The sequence below is a fragment of the Orussus abietinus genome, unplaced genomic scaffold (assembly GCF_000612105.2).
Source record: "Orussus abietinus isolate OABI.00-Male unplaced genomic scaffold, Oabi_2.0 scaffold179, whole genome shotgun sequence".
In the NCBI taxonomy this organism is placed as follows: Eukaryota; Metazoa; Arthropoda; class Insecta; order Hymenoptera; family Orussidae; genus Orussus; species Orussus abietinus.
In genome coordinates, this window is record NW_019394334.1 from 3,505 (window position 1) to 26,136 (window position 22,632).

Sequence of the window (22,632 nt, forward strand, 5' to 3'; positions counted from 1 at the left end):
ATGTCTACACGCAGGCGAGGAAGATCTCTCTCTCTACCCCGGGCTGCGGTCTAGTCCGTCCCATCCGGAGCGGCGTTCTCCGTTGCTCTTTCGCGGATCTTATGCCTCCCGACGGCGTTCTCGCTTGCCGTCGTTCACCCTCGGGCCGTTTCGCCCCTTCCTTCTGCGGCTCGCAAGGCGGATCGTCATGTTGCGGCGACCGCGATCAAGTAATTAACAGAAGGAATGGAGGATCATTTCCTCCACGAGAAATGTCGTCTCGATTTAACTGTGCCTGCTAGTCGTAATGTTAACCCTCCGTTGTCCAAGCCTTTTTCGGACACGTAATTTTATGACTTGTATTTGTATTTAAAATGGAAGTAAACAATTTAATCTCATCTGTTTTTACCAATGTGGCTATTTCGAGTTACGCGTGATGTTTAACTTTTTCGAGAGTTGATTCAGTTAATAGAACAAGTATCATTCTGATCGACTCTTTTCTAATATTCTCATTTCTCTGGAAGTATTTAACTTCAAACGCAAATAGATTCAAAATCTATTTAAAATTGAAAATCCATATTAGTTTATTGTTCTTATTTCAAATACGAAATGGAAATGGGGTTTTACGTTTTCGATACCTGTATCTAATGAAGTCAATTCATAAGAGTTACTCCAATTTGCGTTTATAATAAACTCGGATAAGAAAAGTCTTTCTTATGTTTACGGGTGCTCATTTACATGTTCATTTAATGATTTACAGGTGTTCATTTATTCGAGGAATACGAAGAATGGTGTAGAACGTATATATATATATAAGAGGCATGAAATCACGATTTCGTTTCTATGTCCGATAGTTGATGCAACGTAAATTTTCCTACGGTATTTCACTGTATATATATTTAGAAACTATTTTTTTTAAGCTAAGATAATATTCTAACTTCGGTTCAGTGGATGGAACAATTGAATCGCTAAGAAACTTGTTAACATTTNAATAATACTTAAATAATTTTTATTAACTGTTTTTGTTTATAAATATTTATTTTCTTTAGGAAATCCATTCTGCCCCTCAGGCGATTCAAATTCCGGGCTGCTCCCGCCGCTAGTACGCTGCGCGGACGAAGAGGGCAGTGCGGACCAGGAGGAAACCATCGACGGAGTCCAGTGTATCTTTCTTCTATGTAGATGTAGTAAACTCAGTTCGGAAGATGGCGCTATTGACCGACGGTTTTTTCCTCTCATTTGTCCTATTTCTTTTAAGGTTCGTATTTATACTCCTGACAAGTGAATTTAAAGGAAAATTATAGTGGGGTTTATTTTCTGTTATGTCGAATCCCAATACCTAGATATCTGTAATGTTTAATTAAAGTTTACACATTGAACATCAAGTTCATACAGTCGTAGCAATTACTCGAGCAACTTGAACTGATTTGAGTTTGATCGCTGGACTCAGAATCTCCAACACGATTGTACCAACTTTAGATGAAGATTTGACCGTAGTAATTTTATTGCGAGAACTGCTCGATCAACTTACTGTGCTGTCAACAGGAGGAGGCATAAAACTAACCCACTAAAATTATGAGTAATTTGTACATTATTTTAATTGTAGTACCTTAAAACATAATCGATAATGGGGCCTGTAAGGCTCGACATGTCCCGTGATGAATGCAAAAGGTGTTTACGCTGTTTAGGTAAGGTTATGTTCTTAACAACTGTCGCTTATTTAAACAGAATATTTTCGAGAAAGCTTGTATTTTCGCTAAGTATTTACCCTATAAAACTTCAATAAATCGATGCACATGAAAACGTCATTGGTTTCGAACATACTACCTTATATCATTTTCCTTTCTTTAAGATCGCATTCCTGTAATGTTGTAACATGTACTATTTATTTTATGTTGCTTCATTTTTATATAATAAGAATACACTAATAAGTTTTTACAAATCGTTATTATTTATCCTTTTTCCTTGTGTCCCCTCAGAGCTTGATGCGTATGGAAATATGGTATCTGTCCTACGTGCTCAAGGATCATTTACTACTGAAAAGCAAAAGTTACTTCAAGAATTGGCTAAAGTCCTTCATATATCTAATGAAAGACATCGTGCCGAAATCCGCAGAGCAGTAAATGATGAACAGTTGACTGCAATAGCTGAGCAGTAAGTTATACATCCTAAAACTAATTAAAGACTTGTTACATTCACAGAAGTTGTATACTTTAACCTTGAAAATTAACTGAAATGTATTTATTTTCTAATTATTAATTCATGTAAAGGGATAGAACAGATAGACATTAATATCCATAGCATAAAATAGAGCAATAAAGTCTTAAGACCCATTGTATGGACCATGATTACAATGTAATCAAAAGCACATGGAACTATTGGGTTTGGTGCATAATGCAAATGAATAGAAGATCTGTGTACAAGATTGAAAGTGTTCTTAATTGTTTCTAAGTCGAACTATCGAAGTTAACTTGTATTTACTTGAAAAGCAGCTTATCAAAGTCATTTTAATTCATTCAAAATTCAAAAAAAGAAACTTGGTGTGTATGATCATCGCAAACGTTCCTAAATTATTGATTATACTACATGCAAACAGCAAAAATCACTTGGGTTGCATTGAAACCACAATTTGGATGGGCCTTTACGAATAAATTTCTGATAAATTTATTAAATGATTATCATGTATAATTCATTTTAATATTGGTATAATATTTTTTAATATAAAGACGTTTACTTATAAACAAATTGATACTTTTGAGCTAACATATGTACTTAATTCATTTACAATAATTGTGCAAACAATCTGTTATCACAATAAAAGTAATTTATTATTATTATAGATTAAGTGGACCTAATACAGGTACGGATTGGGCAATAGAAGGTCGACGCATAATTCCTCTAATACCACGATTAAAATCTCGTACTGCATTTACTAAACTCGCAAATAATCTGTCACTTGTTACTGCTATTGCAAATGAAAAGAAGCCGATTCTGCAAGATCAAACAAGTGATTTAAAAGGTATCTGTAGTAAAATTGTTATTTGCTTAATACTAACTACTCCATGATAAATGTTAATGTTTTAATATCTGAGCAAATATTAATATTTAATAAATCAACATAATTATTTAAATGAATAATATGTATATTTACATATTATTCACATGTTTTATAACAGAAGTTATATTTCCTTTGTTTCACAGGAAAAATAGAGTTCCAAGAGGAATTAAGAATGAAGGATAGTTCTTCTACTAGTACAACATTTGTACAGTCTGAAAATTGCATGAATACAAGAAAAAGAAGAAGATCTTTAATCGAGGTAATGAAAATGAACATGTACTTGTTTTCAATGTAAAATGTTTATTCTAATATACCATTAATTATTACATCCGTTTTTATATAACAGACAGAGCTGGAACAGAATGTTCATCAGTTAGCCAATGTTCAAAATAACAGTACTCAGCCAGTTGTTACTTCAGTACCTTCTGAAGAAGGCAAAACTGCTCCTTCACTGCCAGTGCCTAATAAGGTATTTAATTAGTATTTAAGAATAGAGAAACCCGATATAAAATTTAAAAAACAATACAGACTTTTATAATATCATATTCAATTAGCGTTTTATGTATGTTGTTCTTATCATAACATACTTTTTACTTCGTATTTTAAATTAATCTTATATACACTAAACAAGTAAAATCGTTTATTTAGGTTTTAATACTACCCTTCAGTTCAGTATCAGAGGGCATAAAACAACCCATTATAGATAAATCTTGCCTAGGAAACCTTAAACAAGTGCCGTGTTCGGGTTCAACGGTTTCTTATCAACAAAATGTAACTCTTGTCCCTCTTGGTGTTAGTTGCACTGGATCTAATTCTACAGGTTTGTTAAGCCTATAATATTTTCCAGTAATATAGAATATATGAGTATTCTATTTGTTTTATTATTAATTATTTATTTAATGTAATACAATAATGTATTCATAACATTGTGCTATATATATATTTACATAATTCCTAACACAATATTCCTAATCTTAATCCATTATCAGTTGTTTGTAAAAGTGTTACATCGCAAGCAACTATATACAGCCAGTCATTGATTCAGTCAACTCATTCTGGAATCGGACCTTTACCCACATTCATTACCACCAGTACAAAGTCCAGATCTCAAGTATTAACTACACAGGAGAAAATAAATCCGAAGATTATATCATTGACAGTTGCACCTAACACTACTCAAATTGAAAGGAGTACGCTGCCATTAGAAATTCAAGATGGACAAACAAGAGATGGTAATACCAAGTTTTTAAAACATATTCTTCTGAGATATGTGGAATTCAATAATTTTACATATATGAATAATTATATTAACTTATGGATATAAAATCTGTCTCGTTGTCAATCAGTATGCTTAAACCAAAGACATCTGATCACACAAATCATAATTTATTTTCTCCCAGAATTTCTACTACTATTTACCCTGACAAACAATTGTCAGCAACTGAAAATTCCACATTATCAAGTAATTATTTAAGTTCTTAAATGCAAATAGCACATACTAGAATCATTTATAAAATGAACGTTTTTCAAAATAGTAGATTTAGAGCATAGTATGTGTCAACATAAAATTGAAGATTTGCGTGCAAGTAATAAACCCATTTAAATATGAATGCCCTTTTGATTGTTACATGGTTACAACATCATTTATTAAATCATTGTCATTTTCATTATTAAGAAAATAAATATTTACAGGCGGAGTTACACAAGTTATGAATACAAATTTGTGTAGTACATCTAACGGTCCTGGGCCACCACAGACAAAAATTATGACTACAGTAACATGTAAAAAGATGTCACCTACAAAAATCAATTATGAAAATATTTCTAAAATGGTAAACTAAAATGATGTAATCAATATAAATGGAAAAGAACGAATATCATTTCATTAAACTAATTACATATGCTTTACAGGGTGTATCCCTGTATTCAAATAAAAGTTTAAACCTAGCACCAGTACCTAATGCAAGGCTAACAACTAAAACAAATGTAATTGTGGTGCAAAAAGGTCCTGCTAGAGGTGTTACACTTTCTCATGCTGGCAAGGTAAAATATTATTCTAATGTAATAAATTCTAAATTAAAGGGTGTTTACTTAATTATTTATCATTTATAGGAAGTGCTTGGAAAAGTAATTATGGGTGGTAAGAGCTTGTGTCTCTCTAATCAACCAAGTACGAATACTATCGCCTTACTACCTCATCGAAGTATCATTAATGGAGATCAAAATGTAACATTTTCAACCGTTGGTACACCAGAATTGTCGAAGTCAAATGCAAAGGTATCTGAATTAAAATACTTCATATGAGTTTATAACATTAAATTTACAGGCTTTCTATCAGATGCATCTCATCCAGAAAATGTTGAAGGACAGATTACTAGTAAGCAGAACTTACAATTATACTCAGCTTTAAGAGTTCTGTAGTATTAATTTTTGTTTTTACAACAGAAGAGTTCAGTTTTTTCATCATTTAAGGATTTACAAATATTGATAGAATTTTCATAATAAACATAGAAAAAGCAAATACTGGGTTTAAGAAGATTATCTTCAGATATGTTATTTTCATTTTTCACTCGCATTAAATAATCGACGAATGAGATCATTTTAAGGTTTTTAAAAATATATACAGAATGGAATAGTTAGAGATGCAATAGCTTGTTAATTTTCTAATTTAAGATATATCTAAGCAAAGGATGTGTTTCATATTCATATCCAATAGCAAAAATGATTAAATAATCAACAATTTTACTCATAATCTAGTTGAAAATCGAAGCCTAATAAAATTTATATTACACTCACATTTTTTTTATTATATAAAACTAATACTATGCATCCACATATAATTAATTTTCAGACAAGCAACGTTTTTGTATTTGGACTTCGACAAGATGTTTTAGAAAAAAGTAAAGTTCTGTCACAATTTCTTGAAGCTTCAGGAGTACTGAGTTCAGATTCTAAAGCTGCTCTCTTGAATCCTAACATGCATTTGTTGATGAAAGATGAAAACAGTGGTACTATGCAAACTGTTAGTAAAAATCTTCATTTAACTGACAAGGCATCAATTAGTGAAATCAGAGGACAAAGGTTAGTTACTTGAGAGAAGGGTTTCATAAATCATCTTCTTAATACTGGTAAATGATTGTTTTTCAAACTGCAGGGATCATGAGGAAGTTTCGGAAACATTAAACACACAAGAATTAGAAACTTCATCTATGATTACATCAACAGATATTAAAGAAACATCATTGATAAGTCAAATAAATGAAGAATCGCAAGGTACATTAGATCCACAAACCGGAATATACAGTTTTCAATCTTCAGGTAATGAATAAGTATTCATTTATTGCACTCCATTTTCATATAATTTGATATTTTTAAAATATGTAATCAAGATTCAGTGATTATGGTCTCAAGTTATAATCATTACAAACAATACTTAGTGAATGTTAAATATGAGCAGATTTATTATTTTTCATTTTTGTATAGTATTTAATATTGTAGCAATTGTAATTTACAAAATTGTAAATAAATAAATTCTTATTAAAATTATATATCCTTTATATACACTGTAAAACTACTTATTGAAGTTTATATTTTAATAATGGTGTTGACAATCTGTAATATGTTCTTCTAGATGGGGATAAAAGTGATCTTCCATCAATGAGTTCCTCCCAAAGTACAGGAATTGATGATTTTAGTACAATACTTACACATCGTAATACTCATTTGAAAAACCCTCAAAGAGGGAATATAAGCGAGGAAGTAAATGTTATAGAAAAAATAAGAAATGCAATACTGAACAATGATCAGTTCAGTAAATTTAATAATCAATTAAACTCGACAACTAATCAGTAATATGGAGTACTACTAAAAGTAAATCTGTGAAATCTTAATTTTTAACATATTTGAAATATATATTTTATATACATCAATCTCAAGGCATCTAAAACTTAGAGTCGGAAATATGACTGTTTATTAGTAATGTAGGTCATTCATGTATTGACATGTGATTATAATGTTAAGTAGTTGTATGGATATAAATGTAATATTTTAATTGTTTTTAAAGGTTAAAACAATTTTGAGCATGCTCAATCAACTGTACATTTAATGACAAACTGTATTTCACTATGATGTTTTTGTTGTTAAAGCATCTCATATCATGTATAAAGTTGTCTGTGCTTTCTATTATTAGGATTTGTTGAACATTATTAATTATGTCGTTTTATTTTCTTAATACCAATTATAAAAAACTAAAACAAACATAGGAAGTTTCTTTGTTTTGTTATCATTTTCTATCAACATTGTTAAACATTTGACCACTTCACAAGTTATCTAATGCAATTTTGTTTGTATGTGGCAGATTGAAACCAACTATGACACTGACCAAATAATAATTAACATTTAAGTTTTACGTTTATATTATTATAATGATACTTTTATTCTTACTCTATTATATATACAGTTCTAAAAGTAGAACAAAGAATGCTTGAAAAGTAAAATACACAAAACATGTCACAGTTACAAAAGATTAATTTATTGCAAATCTTGTTTATTTCCAATTCTTAATAAAATGGAATGTAAATTAATACGGACGAGGAGGAGGACCACCACGCATCATACCTGGTGGTGGAGCTCTCATCCCAGGAGGTCCCATTGGTGGCCCAGTACGTGCCATTGGAGACATGCCTGGTGGCATACCTAAAAATTAACAAAATATATTAGACATAAAACAGCACAAAACATGTAAAAAATTAGATACTGTAATGTGTTGACTATGATTTGACTTCCGAAACATTACTATAATATAAAAGTTCTTGCCTTTAAAGAGGTAGGAACTTTTAATTGAATAATTACCCATCATTCCTGGAGGTGGTCCCATCATTCCTGGAGGTGGACCTCCAACTGGCATGCGCGGTGGACCACCAGGATGCATTTGTGGTGGAGCTGACACTTGCCCTCGACCACCAGGAGTCATAATCTGTTGCGATGGTCCTCCGACTCCTCTGACGGGTCCTTGTAAGCCTGGTGGAACACCGGCCACATTTGCAGGCATACCACGACCAGCAGCACGCCCCATGCCCGGTCCTGGAGCTGCTCCTGGGATAGGAACTCTAGGCAAACCTTCTTCTGGAGGTGGTGGTCCCTCAACGGTCAAAGATACAATATTTTCTCCTCTAAGTAATACAAAACCTAAGACTCTTTTTTCTTCCCTTTCTGGTTGTTTTGTATTTTTTGGCTTAATTTTCCGGAATTCTTCACAATCTCCAAGAATAAGATTCATGTGTTTATCAAAAGCTTTGAAAGTACCGATAAAAGTTCGAGAATCTTGGAGAATAATCCGAACTCTGTAATTAATATGTTGCAGCATCTTGTTGTTCTTGCCAATTGTCTAAAATAAACAATTTAAATGTAATCGTAATTTTGATTGTAATGACCCGATAGAATTTACTATAATAGTTACAACTAATACAATACGTAAGACACAATTTACCACTATTTCATAATTCCTAGATTTAAGTGCAATTCTATGACTGTAGTATACAAAATAATACCACAGAATAAATAAATATAATAATACATTGTTGAAGAAACGTATAAACCCTACTTAACATATATGTAAACTATTGTGCAAAACATATTTCTACAAACCATTGTAGCGGTTTTGTAAAACTTTTTCTGTTACAAGACACTAATTTTTTGTTACGGTTGTTGGAATATCGTTATTATGGATGTTTTTTTCGTCTCCTCCACGCGATCGGCAGTTACTTTCAGCAATTGGAGGTTAACACACCACTAACGAACTAAAGAGAATGGGAGATTGCTCACGGGTAGGGTCGCGCGATGGCATCCTGTGTTGCCCCCTAGTTTCGAACGTTAGCTTTCATCGCTTTTTGCCCCCAAAGGCGGTGCAACGAATTTCTGGTAGGGGTAGAGTTCTAAATCCAGTAAGTTACGTCAGAAACGAAGAGAAATTCCCGGTAACTTATCTGTAACTTCTCCAAAGTCCTTTTTATCGAAAAATTATGAGAATTTGAATTTTTCAACAGAGCGAACGAGAGGTTTCGATTAGCTATAGAGAAACATCGTAGAGAGGAATTTCCGTTGTACGTTTTCCGTAGCCAATCAAAACCTCCCATTCGCTCCGTCGCAGAATGAAATATCAGTTCGTTTGAAACAAATCGCATGGAATTTTCCGTGAAGTTGTACATACGTGAATATTTTTAGCTGGAGGTAAATGCGACCCTATAATCAATATTTTCTAATAGTAATTATTACTCTTTAGCTTGAACTTTGAAATTGATTGAAAAAAAAAAGTTATATAAACGAAGAAACCTAAACTATAAATAACAAAATTAACGTTCTCTTAAATTCTCAATGTTCCCGGTAACTTACGGTATGTTTCACAGTTACCTTCTCCAATTTAATGTAACCGAGATTTTCGAACTCTAGGTAGGGGCTCGCGCACTCGCGATAGCAGTGCCATCTACCACTCGCCATTGACGGCTCAGGTACTTGTGATGGTAATACCATGCAGCAGTTAACGGTGGTGGCTTACTAACGCTTACCGACTCGCTCCTGCGACCTGCTCGCAACCTGCTCGCGACCTGCTTGCATTTGATGGTAAGGGAAGAACACTCGTGGCGCCCTCTTTGAATTTACCCTTCACTTACCTTATTTATTTAATTCGCAAATGATACAGGTAAAATTACAACGTGGGTGCTCAAGAGTTAAGTTATACTTTATATACAATTTTTATACGCTGCAGAAATTAATAATAAAATTATGAATGTTCCCTAGGGAACACATAAAACCTAGATGGAAGAAGAAACCTAGATGGTGAGCCGAGATCTTAGTTTCCTCATTGGTTGAGATTTAGTCAGTGTTGAGTGGGTATAATCAGAGACGAGGTGGGACATTGCTCACGGGCAGGGTCGCGCGATCGCATCCTGTGCTGGGCGTTTATTACGTATTTCTGACGAGCGCGCTCACTTCTCGCACTTCCATCTCATGTGGGTTTATTCGCCGAATTACGTATTCGCTATATGAATGAACGACATCACTAGCACTTCCAGTCTATTAATATTGTAAATCAAGGAATATATTCATATATACAACCCACCTTATAAATCGAAAATTGTGAGAGGTGTGGGTTATAGGCAGGAAAGGCGGGAAGATGGAAAGCCGTTAAAAGTAAAGAGGACTCGAGTCTATTCATATTTTTTAATATGTACTATATTCATATTTACATGTACTATAATTAGATGTTCAACAATATAATTTTCTTATGTCATGTAAGCATGAATTATTTAACAGTTTTCAATGTTTAATAATGTAATATAACCTCGCAATAACAAAAACAAACTTGTACATCTTAGTAAATTCTCTTTCTTCTCACGAAAATGGGTCTGAGACATCACGTAATTCCTTTCTTCTTCTAATAAAGTTATTATTACATCCCCGAATACGATTGTTGCCAAAAATAGAAACACCCAGGAGGTTTTCCATTTTGAATTTTGGTGTCACAATCCGTGGTAGATGGCGTTCACGACGCTTATTTTTCTATCTTTTCTTGTACGCTTCACTATTTCGCTTAAAAATTTGTGCCGGGCCAGTTCATATGAATGGTCTCGCGTTTTCACCACCAAAATCGTTCCGTAATACCGTCAGCTACTCATTTTTCACATTTTCGCTCAATTTGCTTTACCTAATAAACCCCCTGTCTTCTGGTTTCGTACGTTAGCTTCAGGGTTGGGTAAGTATAATACGTCAAGTAATATACGTGGTTTTCTACACGTTCATTACAACGTATAATACGTTCCTAGTTTTCTACACAGGCACGAAGTATATTACCCAAACTAAATGTGCAAAGCGCACGCGCAATCTCATCAATAGCCAATGAGAGTCCACCTATTTACTTCTAAGAGAGATTCTCATTGGCTATTAAGAGGATTGCGCTTTACGCATCCACAAATCCGCGCACATTCGAAATCAGCCTTGGAAATTTGAAATGTATGCATATATGTGCATTTGACATTTGTTTAAAACGGCTGATAACGGCTATTTGAAGCCGTAAGATTCGTAACCAACATTTGTATCAAACTGTATAAAGGTGGAAGACCAAAAGTAAATTATAGGATGAAACAAATGGACAAGATGGATGTTTATAACCTAGCGGATACCGCATGCCGTATGTACATACGTCTGTCTTGTCCGCCATATTTGGTACGTTTTCTCCTGGTTTTCTACGTTTTCTACGGTAAACTACTTGATTTACATAATATACGTCAAAAATCTCGAAAATCGTGAAATTACCCAACTCTGGTTAGTTTTCACCGTTTTTTGCCCCCAAGGGCGGCGCAACGAATTTATGGTAGGGGCTCGCGCACTCGCGATGGCGGTGCGATCTACCACTCGCCATTGGCGGCTCATGTACTCGTGATGGTAATATCATGCAACCATGAAGAACACTCGTGGCGCCCTCTTTGAATTTACCCTTCACTTGCCTTATTCATTTCATTCCCAGATGATACAGGCAAAATTACAACGTGGGTGCTCGAGAGTTGAGTTATACTTTATATACAATTTTTATAAGCTACGGAAATTAATAATAAAATTATGAATGTTCCCTAGGGTATACATAAAACCTAGATGGAAGGAGATACCCAACAACATAGCTTGACGTAGTCGGTATGACGCTAGGTGTAACGTACCTGTCGCAAGTTCAAATTCTGAAGGAAGGGAAGGACGTGCACGGTTTTATACACAAATTTTTTTCGTCACGTTTTACAGTTCATAGCAATCGCACAAAACATTGCAGTTATGTAATTTTTTATTATGGGTTCAGCTTTTCATTACTTGTTTCACCGTCCATAAGGTGTTTTTAATAGTTAATGTGAAATTAATTAAAATCGTACCGTAAGATAACAGTATCAATCTTCCTTATCGGTAGAATTATTATTTAGTTACCTATGTTGCTACCGTTATCTCATTCACTGCGAAAATTTAAATTATAATCATCATTTTGAGAATGAGCTCGGAAGTTAAAAATCTCTGGTTAAAATATTTGCCCCGTAAATTAGTAACTTTACTGCAAAACATTTGTCCTGAAATATTCCGGCTCACGGTAAAACAATGGTAATTAACAAAATTTCAATAACATCGTTTTAAATACCGAGTACATGAGTCGTGATCGACATGGATCGCATCAGTCGGCGAAAGATGAAAAAAGATGAAAAAAACTTTAAAGTACGTTGTTGCCCCGAAGTCGACGGGCACGCGTCGGTATCACGTATGGAACTTGCATGCAACGAATCTGTGTGAATGCGTTCGCTCCTAGAAATCTTCGCACATCCCATCAACCAGGCAAGCGCCAAGCTCCGGGTCGAGACGTTGAGTATGTATGCGTTCTTCGCTTCGCTCGTAATGAGTATGCGTGAGAGTCGAATGCTGCGAAAAACCTCCCGAGGCTTACTTAGCCGCGGATATAAGCCGAGTCATTTCGCGTATGATTTTTACATTTCCCTACAAAGAAGTAAATCGATATCCCTGTTGTTATTCCATTTGGTTTTATTTCTTGACAATGGAAGAAATTTATTTTACTGGTAGTTAAATAAATTTTGAACTATCAATAAATAAACATCGTTTATGAAATCAACTTCATGTCAAACATCTTCAAATTTCTCACCATTAGGAAGCATTCTTTTCGTAAATTAGTAATCTTTTTAGGTATTACTCGTCAGAAATGTCGTTTTCTTTGTATCATATACAATTAATTCACTTTTTTTTCGATACCAATTTTAATATTGACACTTTGAGATTGGTGTACTGGTATTAATACTTTCTGATCTCGACTTCTCTTTTACTTTAACATATAACTCAATTTTCTTCCGATAACACTTTAACATTGTAACACTTTCAGCTTGATGTACTTGTAATTCGATACTTTCCACGTATTTATAATTATAATAATTTATAGTTTACTTTCGACATCAGTTTCAATTTTCTTTCGACATCAGTTTAAATTTTCTATCGGTACCAGCCTTTACATCAACTCTTTTACTTTTGCAAATAATTAAATCTTCTTCCGATATGTGCTTCGTCCATTAACAGTAACAAAGAGCATTTCTGTGTTAAGTATGAAAAAATATTCACGCGTTTATACACGTGTTAAAAGATGTTTATACGCTGATGCGTACAAATATATACGGTAGTAGCTATAACGATCACATAATTTACTGGTTTTCTACGTTCTGACCAGTAAATTGTTTAATTTTCATAATATACGTCGTAAACGACGAATGACACGTCATTAACCGCAGAGATTCTGTTAACCGTCACTGCTGCGAAATACTCAAATTTACATCATGCGATAAATCATAACACGCTCTCATTATTTAAGATGAAGCCATCAAAAACTCTTATTGTTTCGAGGATAGCTCGATAGAACGCATTGAAATTTCATTAACCAATATCCTTCTAAATTTAAACACATTCACAGTTTCAACAATTTTCTTCTTTAACCTTAAAGTATTTTTGTCCTTTCATACGAGCTCTATCGGTAGAATGCGAAATATCGCGCGAGGAACGTGAACAAGAGGGTTCGTTCGATTGTTGCTAGGTGGCGACGTCATCGAGCGTCGGTACCGCCGCCAACGGCATTCGCTGGCCATCGCCAGTTTAGTGGTGACGCGCACCGTCGACTGCGTGGATGGGGCGTACAGTTGTGGAACTTTCTTTCGCGGGAAGTCGAGTGCACGCGTAAAGTTTTTTTGTTTTCCCGTCAGTATTTGGTCCGAAGAGGGCACGGTCGTGAGTTAGGTCCGCTATGCGAAGTATCCAAGGGCGCCGCATCACGGCACGAAAGGCATCATACGAGGCGCTTTAAAACCATGAGGCGCCAGTGACTTCCAAGGAGAGATCCCGGAGTCCGGTTACCTGAAAAACAAGGTACCTGCGCTGCTCGTTCGCTGGCTAAACGTAGTCCGACCTGTTGATACCGTCCGCGGCGTGGCGCGCGCGTGTCGAGACCGTACCGAGACGATCTCGCGAGGAACCGATCGATCTCAACGATTTGTCCGATCGCGAGTCAACGGAGACGTCTCCCCACTGCGAAATAACTCTTCGTGGGTCTCTCTCTTTGTATTTTCCTATTTTTTCCTTTCTTTCAAGAACTATGATTCGACGGAGCCTGGCCGATCCTTCTCGATCCGATGACCAAGTTAATCAGCGCTGATCGCGGCGCCGAAGGGAAAGATCCTTCGCATCGTTTTTCCTGGACCACGCGAACGGGGGTCATTTTACGATAGCCCTCTCTGCAAACGGAAACATGCAAAATTTAATTCTGCACGGCGTTTACGCGTGAACGCTTTCACGAGTCTCCTACTTTCCGCCATGCCACAGCATTACGTCGTACCTGCGGATTACGGACAAAGTGCGCTTCGCGCACGGCGAAGGTGTGCTGCTGGCAAGTCGCGTATTGCTTTCCACGCTGCGTTGCCCACCTGACTCATAACGCGGTTATTACGAATTATCCTGGAACGCGACAGTCGCTCCCGGTGTCCGGTCAGTCCACGCGGTGGCATCGTGGTGGTCGTTCTCTCCTGCCGCGCGAAAGGAACGAGATCTTCGAGGTGTTTCAGGGACACGGTACCTTCTTCCCTGATTTCTGCTCCAAATGGTCCTATGTCTAATCTGTCGAATGAGTACTCGCCGGTGAGCGATTCCACCCTCTCATTTGCTGAGGAACTTAATTGCAGAGATTTAAAACAACGTTACAGGTATTACGTGACTTATGCGTGTTTGAAGAACTTAAATGTAACACGGAAATTTACTGAATTTTGATCTGAATTCTGGAACCAAAAGCCACCGTGGGAAACGCCGAACGTGTTTGAACGACCGAGGAGCTTCGACGCAGTTATTAAAAGCGCGACGCTGTTTCCTCGTTACGTGTTAATCGTCGTTAACGCTCGAGGACGCTAGGACACGATGTTCTCACCGCGCCTCCGGCGTGGGAACGCTCGGGAATATCCGAATAATATTTTTCGGTTAAAAATCGGACGTTCCCTTGATGCGGAGGAAGACCAATTACTCCATCGGTTTCGTTTACGTTAGCGTATTGGTCAATCGTGAAATTGCTGAGCATCGTATCTAGAAACGTATCGTCACCCATTATCTTTCGTTCTACCCAATCACGCATGATGCGTGTACAGTGGTTTTCCAATTGAAAGAAACACTTTGGTTTCCATCGGCACTTGCGGATCGAACTATCGAAGTCGATCGAACCGTTTCAGTGGGCAAATTTTGTCATCGGCGCATCCGAATAACGGTTTCTCTTGGAATTGCGTCATCGTTTTGTTTGTCCATTCTTTGACAAGTCAAATCGAGGATGGTTTCCAGTTACATAAATGACGGATTTCAATGCGATGTATTAGATTCGTAGTGATTGCGATAATTATGTTACACTTTAAATTGGTCTCGTTTTTTGGGGGGATATCAAAGGAATCTTAAATCTCTCCCTATCGTGTAATGGAAGAACTGGCCCTCCGAGTTATGCAAAGATTCACGATACCGTTACCAGAAAAGAGTTGTCATGACTAAATAATTGTATCATACTAAAAACACTGCGTAACGAAATACGATATCGTTTTCAATGTGTTGAATATGCACAATAGATACGACGCAGTACTTGATTGCCCCTGCAATAATCTTATGCAGTATGTCGATATTAAGATGCGCGTTTCACCTTCAGCGAGAGAATGCACGAAAATATTTCAATGATATTACTAAATTGAAAACATAGCAGTCATTTCCAGAGTGAACGAATCGACCCCTCGATCAAGACGGTCACGTTCTACTTGCGTATTGGACGATCACAGGATTCTCAACGTATCGTATCTGGAATAAATTCGTTACCTTTCGTTTTGTGCAATAACACATCGTGCGTAATCTGGGTCTTTAATCGAAGGAAGTCCCTGTCGATCGATGCCAATCGAACGGCCAAATCCAACCGATGGTTCAGATGTCACGACGAGAGACGAGGCACCAGCCACACCGACGGTTTTTCTGTAAACAGCGGTTACGAGGGAGCGATTAAAGAATGGAGATTTAATTAAACTCTGTCCGTCATTTTTCCGCCGGCGGGGCCGAATAACGGCCCTACCGGAAATTGCTTCCCGATGTTTTATATTTCCATTTGTTGAATTAGATGTAATTGTAAAAATTCGATCGTTCCATCGCAGATGTCAACGCAATGTATTATCTAAAGATAGTACCTGGTCTGCTCTGAATTTCTCCCGGTATGTATCTATGATCGAGAGAAAGTTTAATATATTTAATGTATTTTAATTGTTTATACCGAGAAATATATTTGTTGCATTAACCTGTAAATTTTTTAACTTTTTGTGGTGTAAACTGCCTCTGGATATTGACCGCTTTCAATTAATTCTGCTTGTCCTTAATATGAATACATTATCTTCCCGCGGATCGTTTTTCGGCAACCCTGGAGGAAATGTTCGGCGCAGGTAATAAAACTTGTTTTTGAAAAACTTGTTAGCGAGAATACGTTTCTTTTTTTCGACTGGAGTTTCTTATGCTCCTGGTGTCTGTAGTACTCACGCAATTGAATACCTTCTCTAAATCCTCAACTACGCTTGGCTGATTTATGCGCGTCTCATTCTTTGTTCCGATCCGCCGTGGAATGGTTGACAATTACCAAATTTTTAATTTAACGACTTACGCCACCAAGTTCTTGGTACTTCCTTGGGTAATATGGAGATTGGTTACAATGATCACGTACTTGTCGTTGCTACCTTCTATCTGTAGCTGTACTTGGTAATTTCATCAAGCGGTATCGGTAATCGGTATCTTTGCTCAGGATGTCGTCATAAGTGGATAAGACTATATTTGAGAAAAATTATTTGTCCTCGATAAATATCATTCTTTTTAAGCGTGACACAACCTAGCCGTATCATTTGATCCATTTGGATCCAAATTTGGAAAATTTCGTTTGGAATAAAAGTTTATAAACGACGCTAAATATTCAGTTCAGAGACAAAAACTCGTACTCATACCTCACTTTTATCATTAAAAGACGTCTTTTCCCTATAGTCTTTAAATAGCTAAAAGTTATCTTTTAATCCTGAAAGTAAGGTATGAGTACGGACAATAGTTTGAACAATAGAGACGTTTGTTACATTTTACCAGATAATTATTTTGTCTTACAACAGCAACTGCGAAAGCGTTAACATTACAAAGTCTTTATCCCGGTATTTATCACGTCAATTGAATGGAATGTCAATATGGCCGCGCTTGTCAACAAACAGAAGACGATATACGAATAAAATATTGCTGCACAAATAACGAACATGACGCCTTGCTGTTACTGATAAAACTGTGGAATTCCATTCTTTTTTGACTTCGTGTGGCGTGTATCTTTACTAATTCTGATTAATGAGGTTCCGTTTGGAGATATATCTAATCAGTAATTACGTAATAATTAAGATTACGAGGCTGGTGGACAAAACCGCAACGTTTACAAAAGAAAATTGTAGTGAATTATATATTGTTTAAAAAGTACGCAAAAGATACGACGTACGCGACCTTGGTTCGAAGTTGTTAGATTTTTTTCATAAATCTTCGCGTGAACTCTTGTCGTGGACTCGGATAAACGAAAGCTAGACAGTAATTGCAAAAGCAACTCGAGCTGCAGAAAAGGAAAATGTGATTCATTCCGGGAAAATAATATCCCAGAGGTGAAATCAATTGTAAGGAAAGATGTAAAATAACACGCGAAGCATAAAAAATGAAATTGTCAATTGGTGCAATTTAGAAATTCGTTCGGAAAGCAAGGTGACAAATAATGAAGGAGTGTGCCATTAATGTTGCAGAGGGAAAGGTTTGTTAGTGTCAACTAACGCCACGTGAAAGAAGAGTCGCGGTCAGATGATCTCGAGACAACAAAATCCATTTTATCGCGCTTAACATAAAAGCGTATCGCTTCAACAAGGAAACGGGGTCTGATATAACGAGGGGGTGTACAATTAATTTCTTAGAGAAAAAGGAGGCTGGTGACATCAAGGCGAGGTATTCTCGCTTTCCGAGGATGAAATGCATTTTATTCTGGTACATTTTTACTAATGGAAACACATCTCGGAAATAAGTTGACGGAGATCTCGGTATCGTTCGAATGTTACAATAATTTTACCGATGTCAAATCATTTCCAATGTCTGTAACATTTAAGGCAAGATTTTAAGATTTTTGTTAAAGGTTGACGTAGTACTATATTGTATCGTTATCATAAAAACGTTACCATCTATTTTTGTTTTTCACGTGGAAAAATCTTGCGACCGGTTCTAGTATTTTATTTTATCATTCAGGCTCTGCTTTCACGCCCGACGACATTCGATGTTCATGAGTACGATTTCAGTGAATAATCCTCGGCTTTAGTTAGGCGTCGTTTCGACCAAACGTAACCATGGCGAACGATATTCCCGCCACAACGCCAGAAGGCATATCGACGATGATAAACCGCTTAGTACACGTTTGCAGCACGAAACGGCGACGTTGTGACGCCCTGAAACTTTTTTCAACGAACATACCATGATTGCAAAGTCCATCGATTCCATTTGCATTTTCTACGTTGTTATGAACACTTATCACAGGGTCCAAAATCTGTTTAATTGCGATTGAACGATACTTTGAGGACTATGAAATTGCATAACAGTTATGCAACGATAGCCCTTTAATAGCCCATTATGGATTCGCAGAAAATAATTCAGAGTTTTATAAAGCCAATAAAAAATAAAAAAGAACCGTGTTTCAATGTCAACTGAATTTTCAGGCATTATTTTCTGTGCACTTGAATCATTATGAAACAGTTATAAAACGCCGGGAGTTGTAAGTTCCTTTACAGTGCAGCAACTTTGCAAGATATTGAGATCGATTTAGTGTTTTTTTCTTTTTTATAATTTTTAGTATACGATTTTTAAAAACTGGAATCCGATGATATCGATACATTCAGCGTGATGTTTCGTGTTCGTTGCTATAGCACGGCTTAAAAAAAAAAGTGATTATCACCCTGTCATACGAGTTTCCCTCGTTTGCGCGAGACTTTTCCAGGGCTATATTTCACGAATACGCGTGGGCGCGGTATTTGAAGTCCGCGACCGATGTTTTCCTCTTTTTTTTTTTTTTTTAAACTGTACGCGAATGAAGATACAAAGACCGAATATGTAATTTATGATACCATAAATCGAGGTGGAAGGTAGATAGCACCTGTAAATACTGCAATCGTAAGTTGTAATCGCGAGGCTGATTCATCGGTTCGTCGTGAAAACTGTTTCTCATGCCTATTCAGAATTATACTCACACGTGTTACGATTCATGCGATGAAATTACGTACGTAGTTATTATCAGCAGGTGTGCCCCATCTTGTTAGATGCGTATGAGCACTTCGTTGTAACGAAGCGAACGGGTTTTTTGTTAATGCCCCATAAAGTGGCATGTCAATGTCACGCATTACTAGATCGAGATTCATTAATTAATATTTCTGTTTCTAGAATCCCCCTATAAGTAAAGGTTGATGAAGCACATTAGACCTACCCGGATCGAATAGGACCAGTCCAGGAAAATTTTGAGTGAAATGAAATACACGATTTTAAATGGGAGGGTGCACATCTTAGCCGGGCAGAATTTGTATTTAATTCCGCTCCAGGATTTTCCGGGTCTAATGGACTTAAGTCCATTAGACCCGGAAATAAAATAACCTTAACCTAACCTAACCTTAAAAATTATCTCTATCTACCTGTGTTTGCTTTACAAATATATTCATAAGCAATGCCAATTGCGCGAGAATGTTCTGGGCGCATTTCAAACTGAACGTTTGCTAGCATAAACCAATTACGAAATTGTATTCATATATTTAACGGTACAATTTTACGCTTCATTACTCTTCCTCGATGACTTTTTTTTCAAGGTACTCGTAACACGTGTATTGTCCTTGAAGCTTCCGCCCAGGTTTCAATGTTAAGTTTTGACATCCTTCCTCTAATTTCGAGATTGTATCGAATTCCATGCATCCAATCGAAATCTACAAATGTTATTCGGTTTTTATATTTTAATGTACAACTTACATTTAATCTTCGACGGAACGTACAATAGTTTAATGGATAAAGAGAAATTAAAATAAGACCGATATAGCGTTGGTACTAATTAAATGTCCTTATAATATTCAAACGTATCCTAATTACAATCATAGACAAGTATTATCGGTAACCGATAAACATAGATATTGCTACGTTAATGCGGGCACATTGCATACTACTAACAATACGAAAAAAAGATAAACCCATTTTCAATAACCTGAATCGATTTTTTTTTTATTAAATTACATATTCATCCCACGACAATGTTTTGGTTAATCGCTCCTCTCGTCGCGATGACACGAATCCTTGTCTCAATGTATCATTGTCGGTGAAATCGGCAACAGGGATCCCCGTGGTTTACTAATATTTAAAAAGCCAAAAGGCTAATCCCCCTCAAATTTGTTTACCAGATTGCGGTCCTACGGCGTTTACCAAAAATGAGCGGATCACAATTGTCGTAAACTAACTCGGAAGCCGAGCCGCGTTCCGATGGCGCGGGTATGTTATAATCCGCGGAACCTCGGAAAATGTCGATCGGTTTAAACCTCCTACTTTACTCCCCGTATCCTGACCTACGTCCCACGGGCATCGCCGGTGCCGTCCATAACCGGGCGAATTCACGGTCGCCGGGACAGCGGGTGTCGTTTATAAAACGTTCGTCACGTCGGTGGGAGCTGACAGCCGTTTGCCGTGACGTGTACCCACGCGTGTACGCTGCACGCTGTCTAAAGCCGACGGTAGCGATCGGCTCGGTCGCCGTGATTCGTCGGCGGACTTGCCAAGGGCAATTAGTATTCCACGAGGGCCTGTCTCGAGGCTCGCCCCTAGCCCGTCGAGTCGCGGGACTGGCCGCCTTTTACCGCAGAACCTGACACAGAACCTACGAGAATCGTTACTCGCGCGCTACTCCGCTACTCGATAGTATCGGTCGGTGCGCACACGCGGACGCGCGCGCACTCGTCCGACCATCTCGCTCCCTCCGTCTCTCTCGGCCAACCGGGACGCGCGCTCACTCCTTCTCCGTCGCGCTTACGCGAGCCGGTGCGGCGTGGCGGATGCCGTCCGTTCTCGCATTCTCGTCGCCGTCGTCGTCAGTGGTCAGGAGAGCGGCGGCGAGAGCGGGGCCGGTAACCACGTACGGTGCGCTCCGCTCAAGTTCCTCTGCCGGTACCGTCCGAAGGTCGCCGCGAGTCGGCTTTGTTTTCCTTCGGACGGTCTTCTCGCTGCCACCTATGGCGGAAGGTCGCGATCTCAAGGGATGCGCTCTCTACTGAGTAATCTTGGCCAGCGTCGAAGGGCGCTTCGTCGCTTCCGAGATTCGCCCTGAGTGCGAATTCTTCCCTTTTAGGGCTAAGCCAGAGGGGCTAAGAACTTGCCAAACTTTAGTGGGTTGTATTGGGCAGGCGAGGTTTTCCAGATGGCCGAAAGGGATTCGTGAAACTGTAGACGTTTTCACATTGCGACCTTATGAACTCGGTGATCAATGTAATAAATCACTGAATATTAATGGAGAGACGGACCGAAGAGAATACTCGGTCAGGATTGGGGGGAATCTTAATGGATAAGTGAACTAGGTAGATTTTGGTTTAATGGATAATTACATGTCAGACGCCTTTCTGTCGTTTCGATATGACGGATTCCTTAAATCGGACAAATATCAGGGGAAAATACGATTTACAATGAAGTGAAATATAATATCGAATTCGTATTTCTACCTTGTCCAAAAAGGATCGCGCATATAATTGACCTAATTCTTAGTCGACACCGATAATAGAGTGAGAGTTTTTAATTGATTTTCCGTAAATGCCAGTATCTCGTGACGGTGCCTACCCTCCGTTCATTTTTAACCACGACCATCGCACGATGACATATCTACCCTCTCTTAAATCATTTTATTTCAGTCGCGTACGAATTTCGCTTCTTCATTTCGCGTCGGCTTGCAAAAGCAACGTCCAATTAACAAAAACTACTATATTGTGACAAACATCTCTAAGTATAACCCAAGTGCCCTCTGACGGTAACAGTTTTTCTCCCCGAAATCTAAATGTAGCTACTTTCGCTTACACTTTTAGTTACACTTTCTGAGAAAAAGTGAATCGGAAGATTATTCTTTTTAAATTTTATATGAAATAAACAAAATTGTTCAATAGACATCGATTAAATATATCTTATCGACATCCTCGTTTCGAAGCCAAGGCTACTTTGGAACGATTTGTAAAATGATGAGGAAACGAGCGGGGAATGCCCGGAGGACGTCGCATCGAGCTTTAGCGACTCTAGCGCGACATGCTCTCGAAGATCGAAAAGAGGGCTCGAGTTTTGCAGGACATGGCCTCGAGCCCCATGGCCGTTTGCCCGGTAATGCGCCTCGGCGAGCTCTGGGTGCATTTCATAGAAGGCGCGCGCGGTTCCAAGGAATCTCTTGACCGCCGCTCGCCTATAGATGGCGCCCGTCT

General features: G+C 37.5%; 3 protein-coding genes across 8 annotated transcripts in view; 2 read left to right on the top strand and 1 right to left on the bottom strand.

Annotated features, from left to right (window-relative positions):
- Positions 1–1,252: 1,252 nt before the first annotated feature.
- Positions 1,253–7,566, top strand: LOC105698908 (BRCA2-interacting transcriptional repressor EMSY). Of its 2 annotated transcripts, XM_012423551.2 has the most exons (14): positions 1,253–1,667; positions 1,959–2,133; positions 2,820–2,998; positions 3,181–3,296; positions 3,384–3,506; positions 3,686–3,857; positions 4,027–4,269; positions 4,730–4,869; positions 4,949–5,080; positions 5,150–5,278; positions 5,364–5,414; positions 5,889–6,118; positions 6,192–6,355; positions 6,669–7,566. In XM_012423551.2, the coding sequence occupies exons 1-14, from the start codon at positions 1,607–1,609 to the stop codon at positions 6,887–6,889; spliced, it is 2,136 nt and encodes a 711-aa protein (XP_012278974.1). In that variant the 5' UTR covers positions 1,253–1,606; the 3' UTR covers positions 6,890–7,566. The 2 variants fall into 2 exon arrangements, with proteins under 2 accessions (XP_012278974.1, XP_012278976.1); XM_012423553.2 differs by lacking the exon at positions 5,364–5,414 and having other exon boundaries at positions 1,254–1,667; positions 5,150–5,314.
- On the bottom strand, positions 7,525–8,869 carry LOC105698909 (small nuclear ribonucleoprotein-associated protein B). Its single transcript, XM_012423555.2, has 3 exons — positions 8,684–8,869; positions 7,889–8,423; positions 7,525–7,732 (listed from the first exon to the last, which is right to left on the bottom strand). Exons 1-3 carry the CDS (start codon positions 8,684–8,686, stop codon positions 7,617–7,619), a joined length of 654 nt encoding a protein of 217 aa, XP_012278978.1. The 5' UTR covers positions 8,687–8,869; the 3' UTR covers positions 7,525–7,616.
- A 4,861-nt stretch (positions 8,870–13,730) lies between these two features.
- Positions 13,731–22,632, top strand: part of LOC105698895 (afadin) — a 136,398-nt gene continuing 127,496 nt past the window's right edge. For 3 of the 5 annotated variants that reach the window (XM_012423519.2, XM_012423522.2, XM_012423518.2), the window contains exon 1: positions 14,018–14,811. In XM_012423519.2, coding sequence (XP_012278942.1) covers positions 14,717–14,811 — 95 coding nt within the window. In that variant the 5' untranslated portion in view covers positions 14,018–14,716. Of the gene's footprint in view, positions 13,982–14,011; positions 14,812–22,632 lie in introns of those variants that run through there. The other 2 variants (XM_012423521.1, XM_023431810.1) reach the window with 2 other exon arrangements.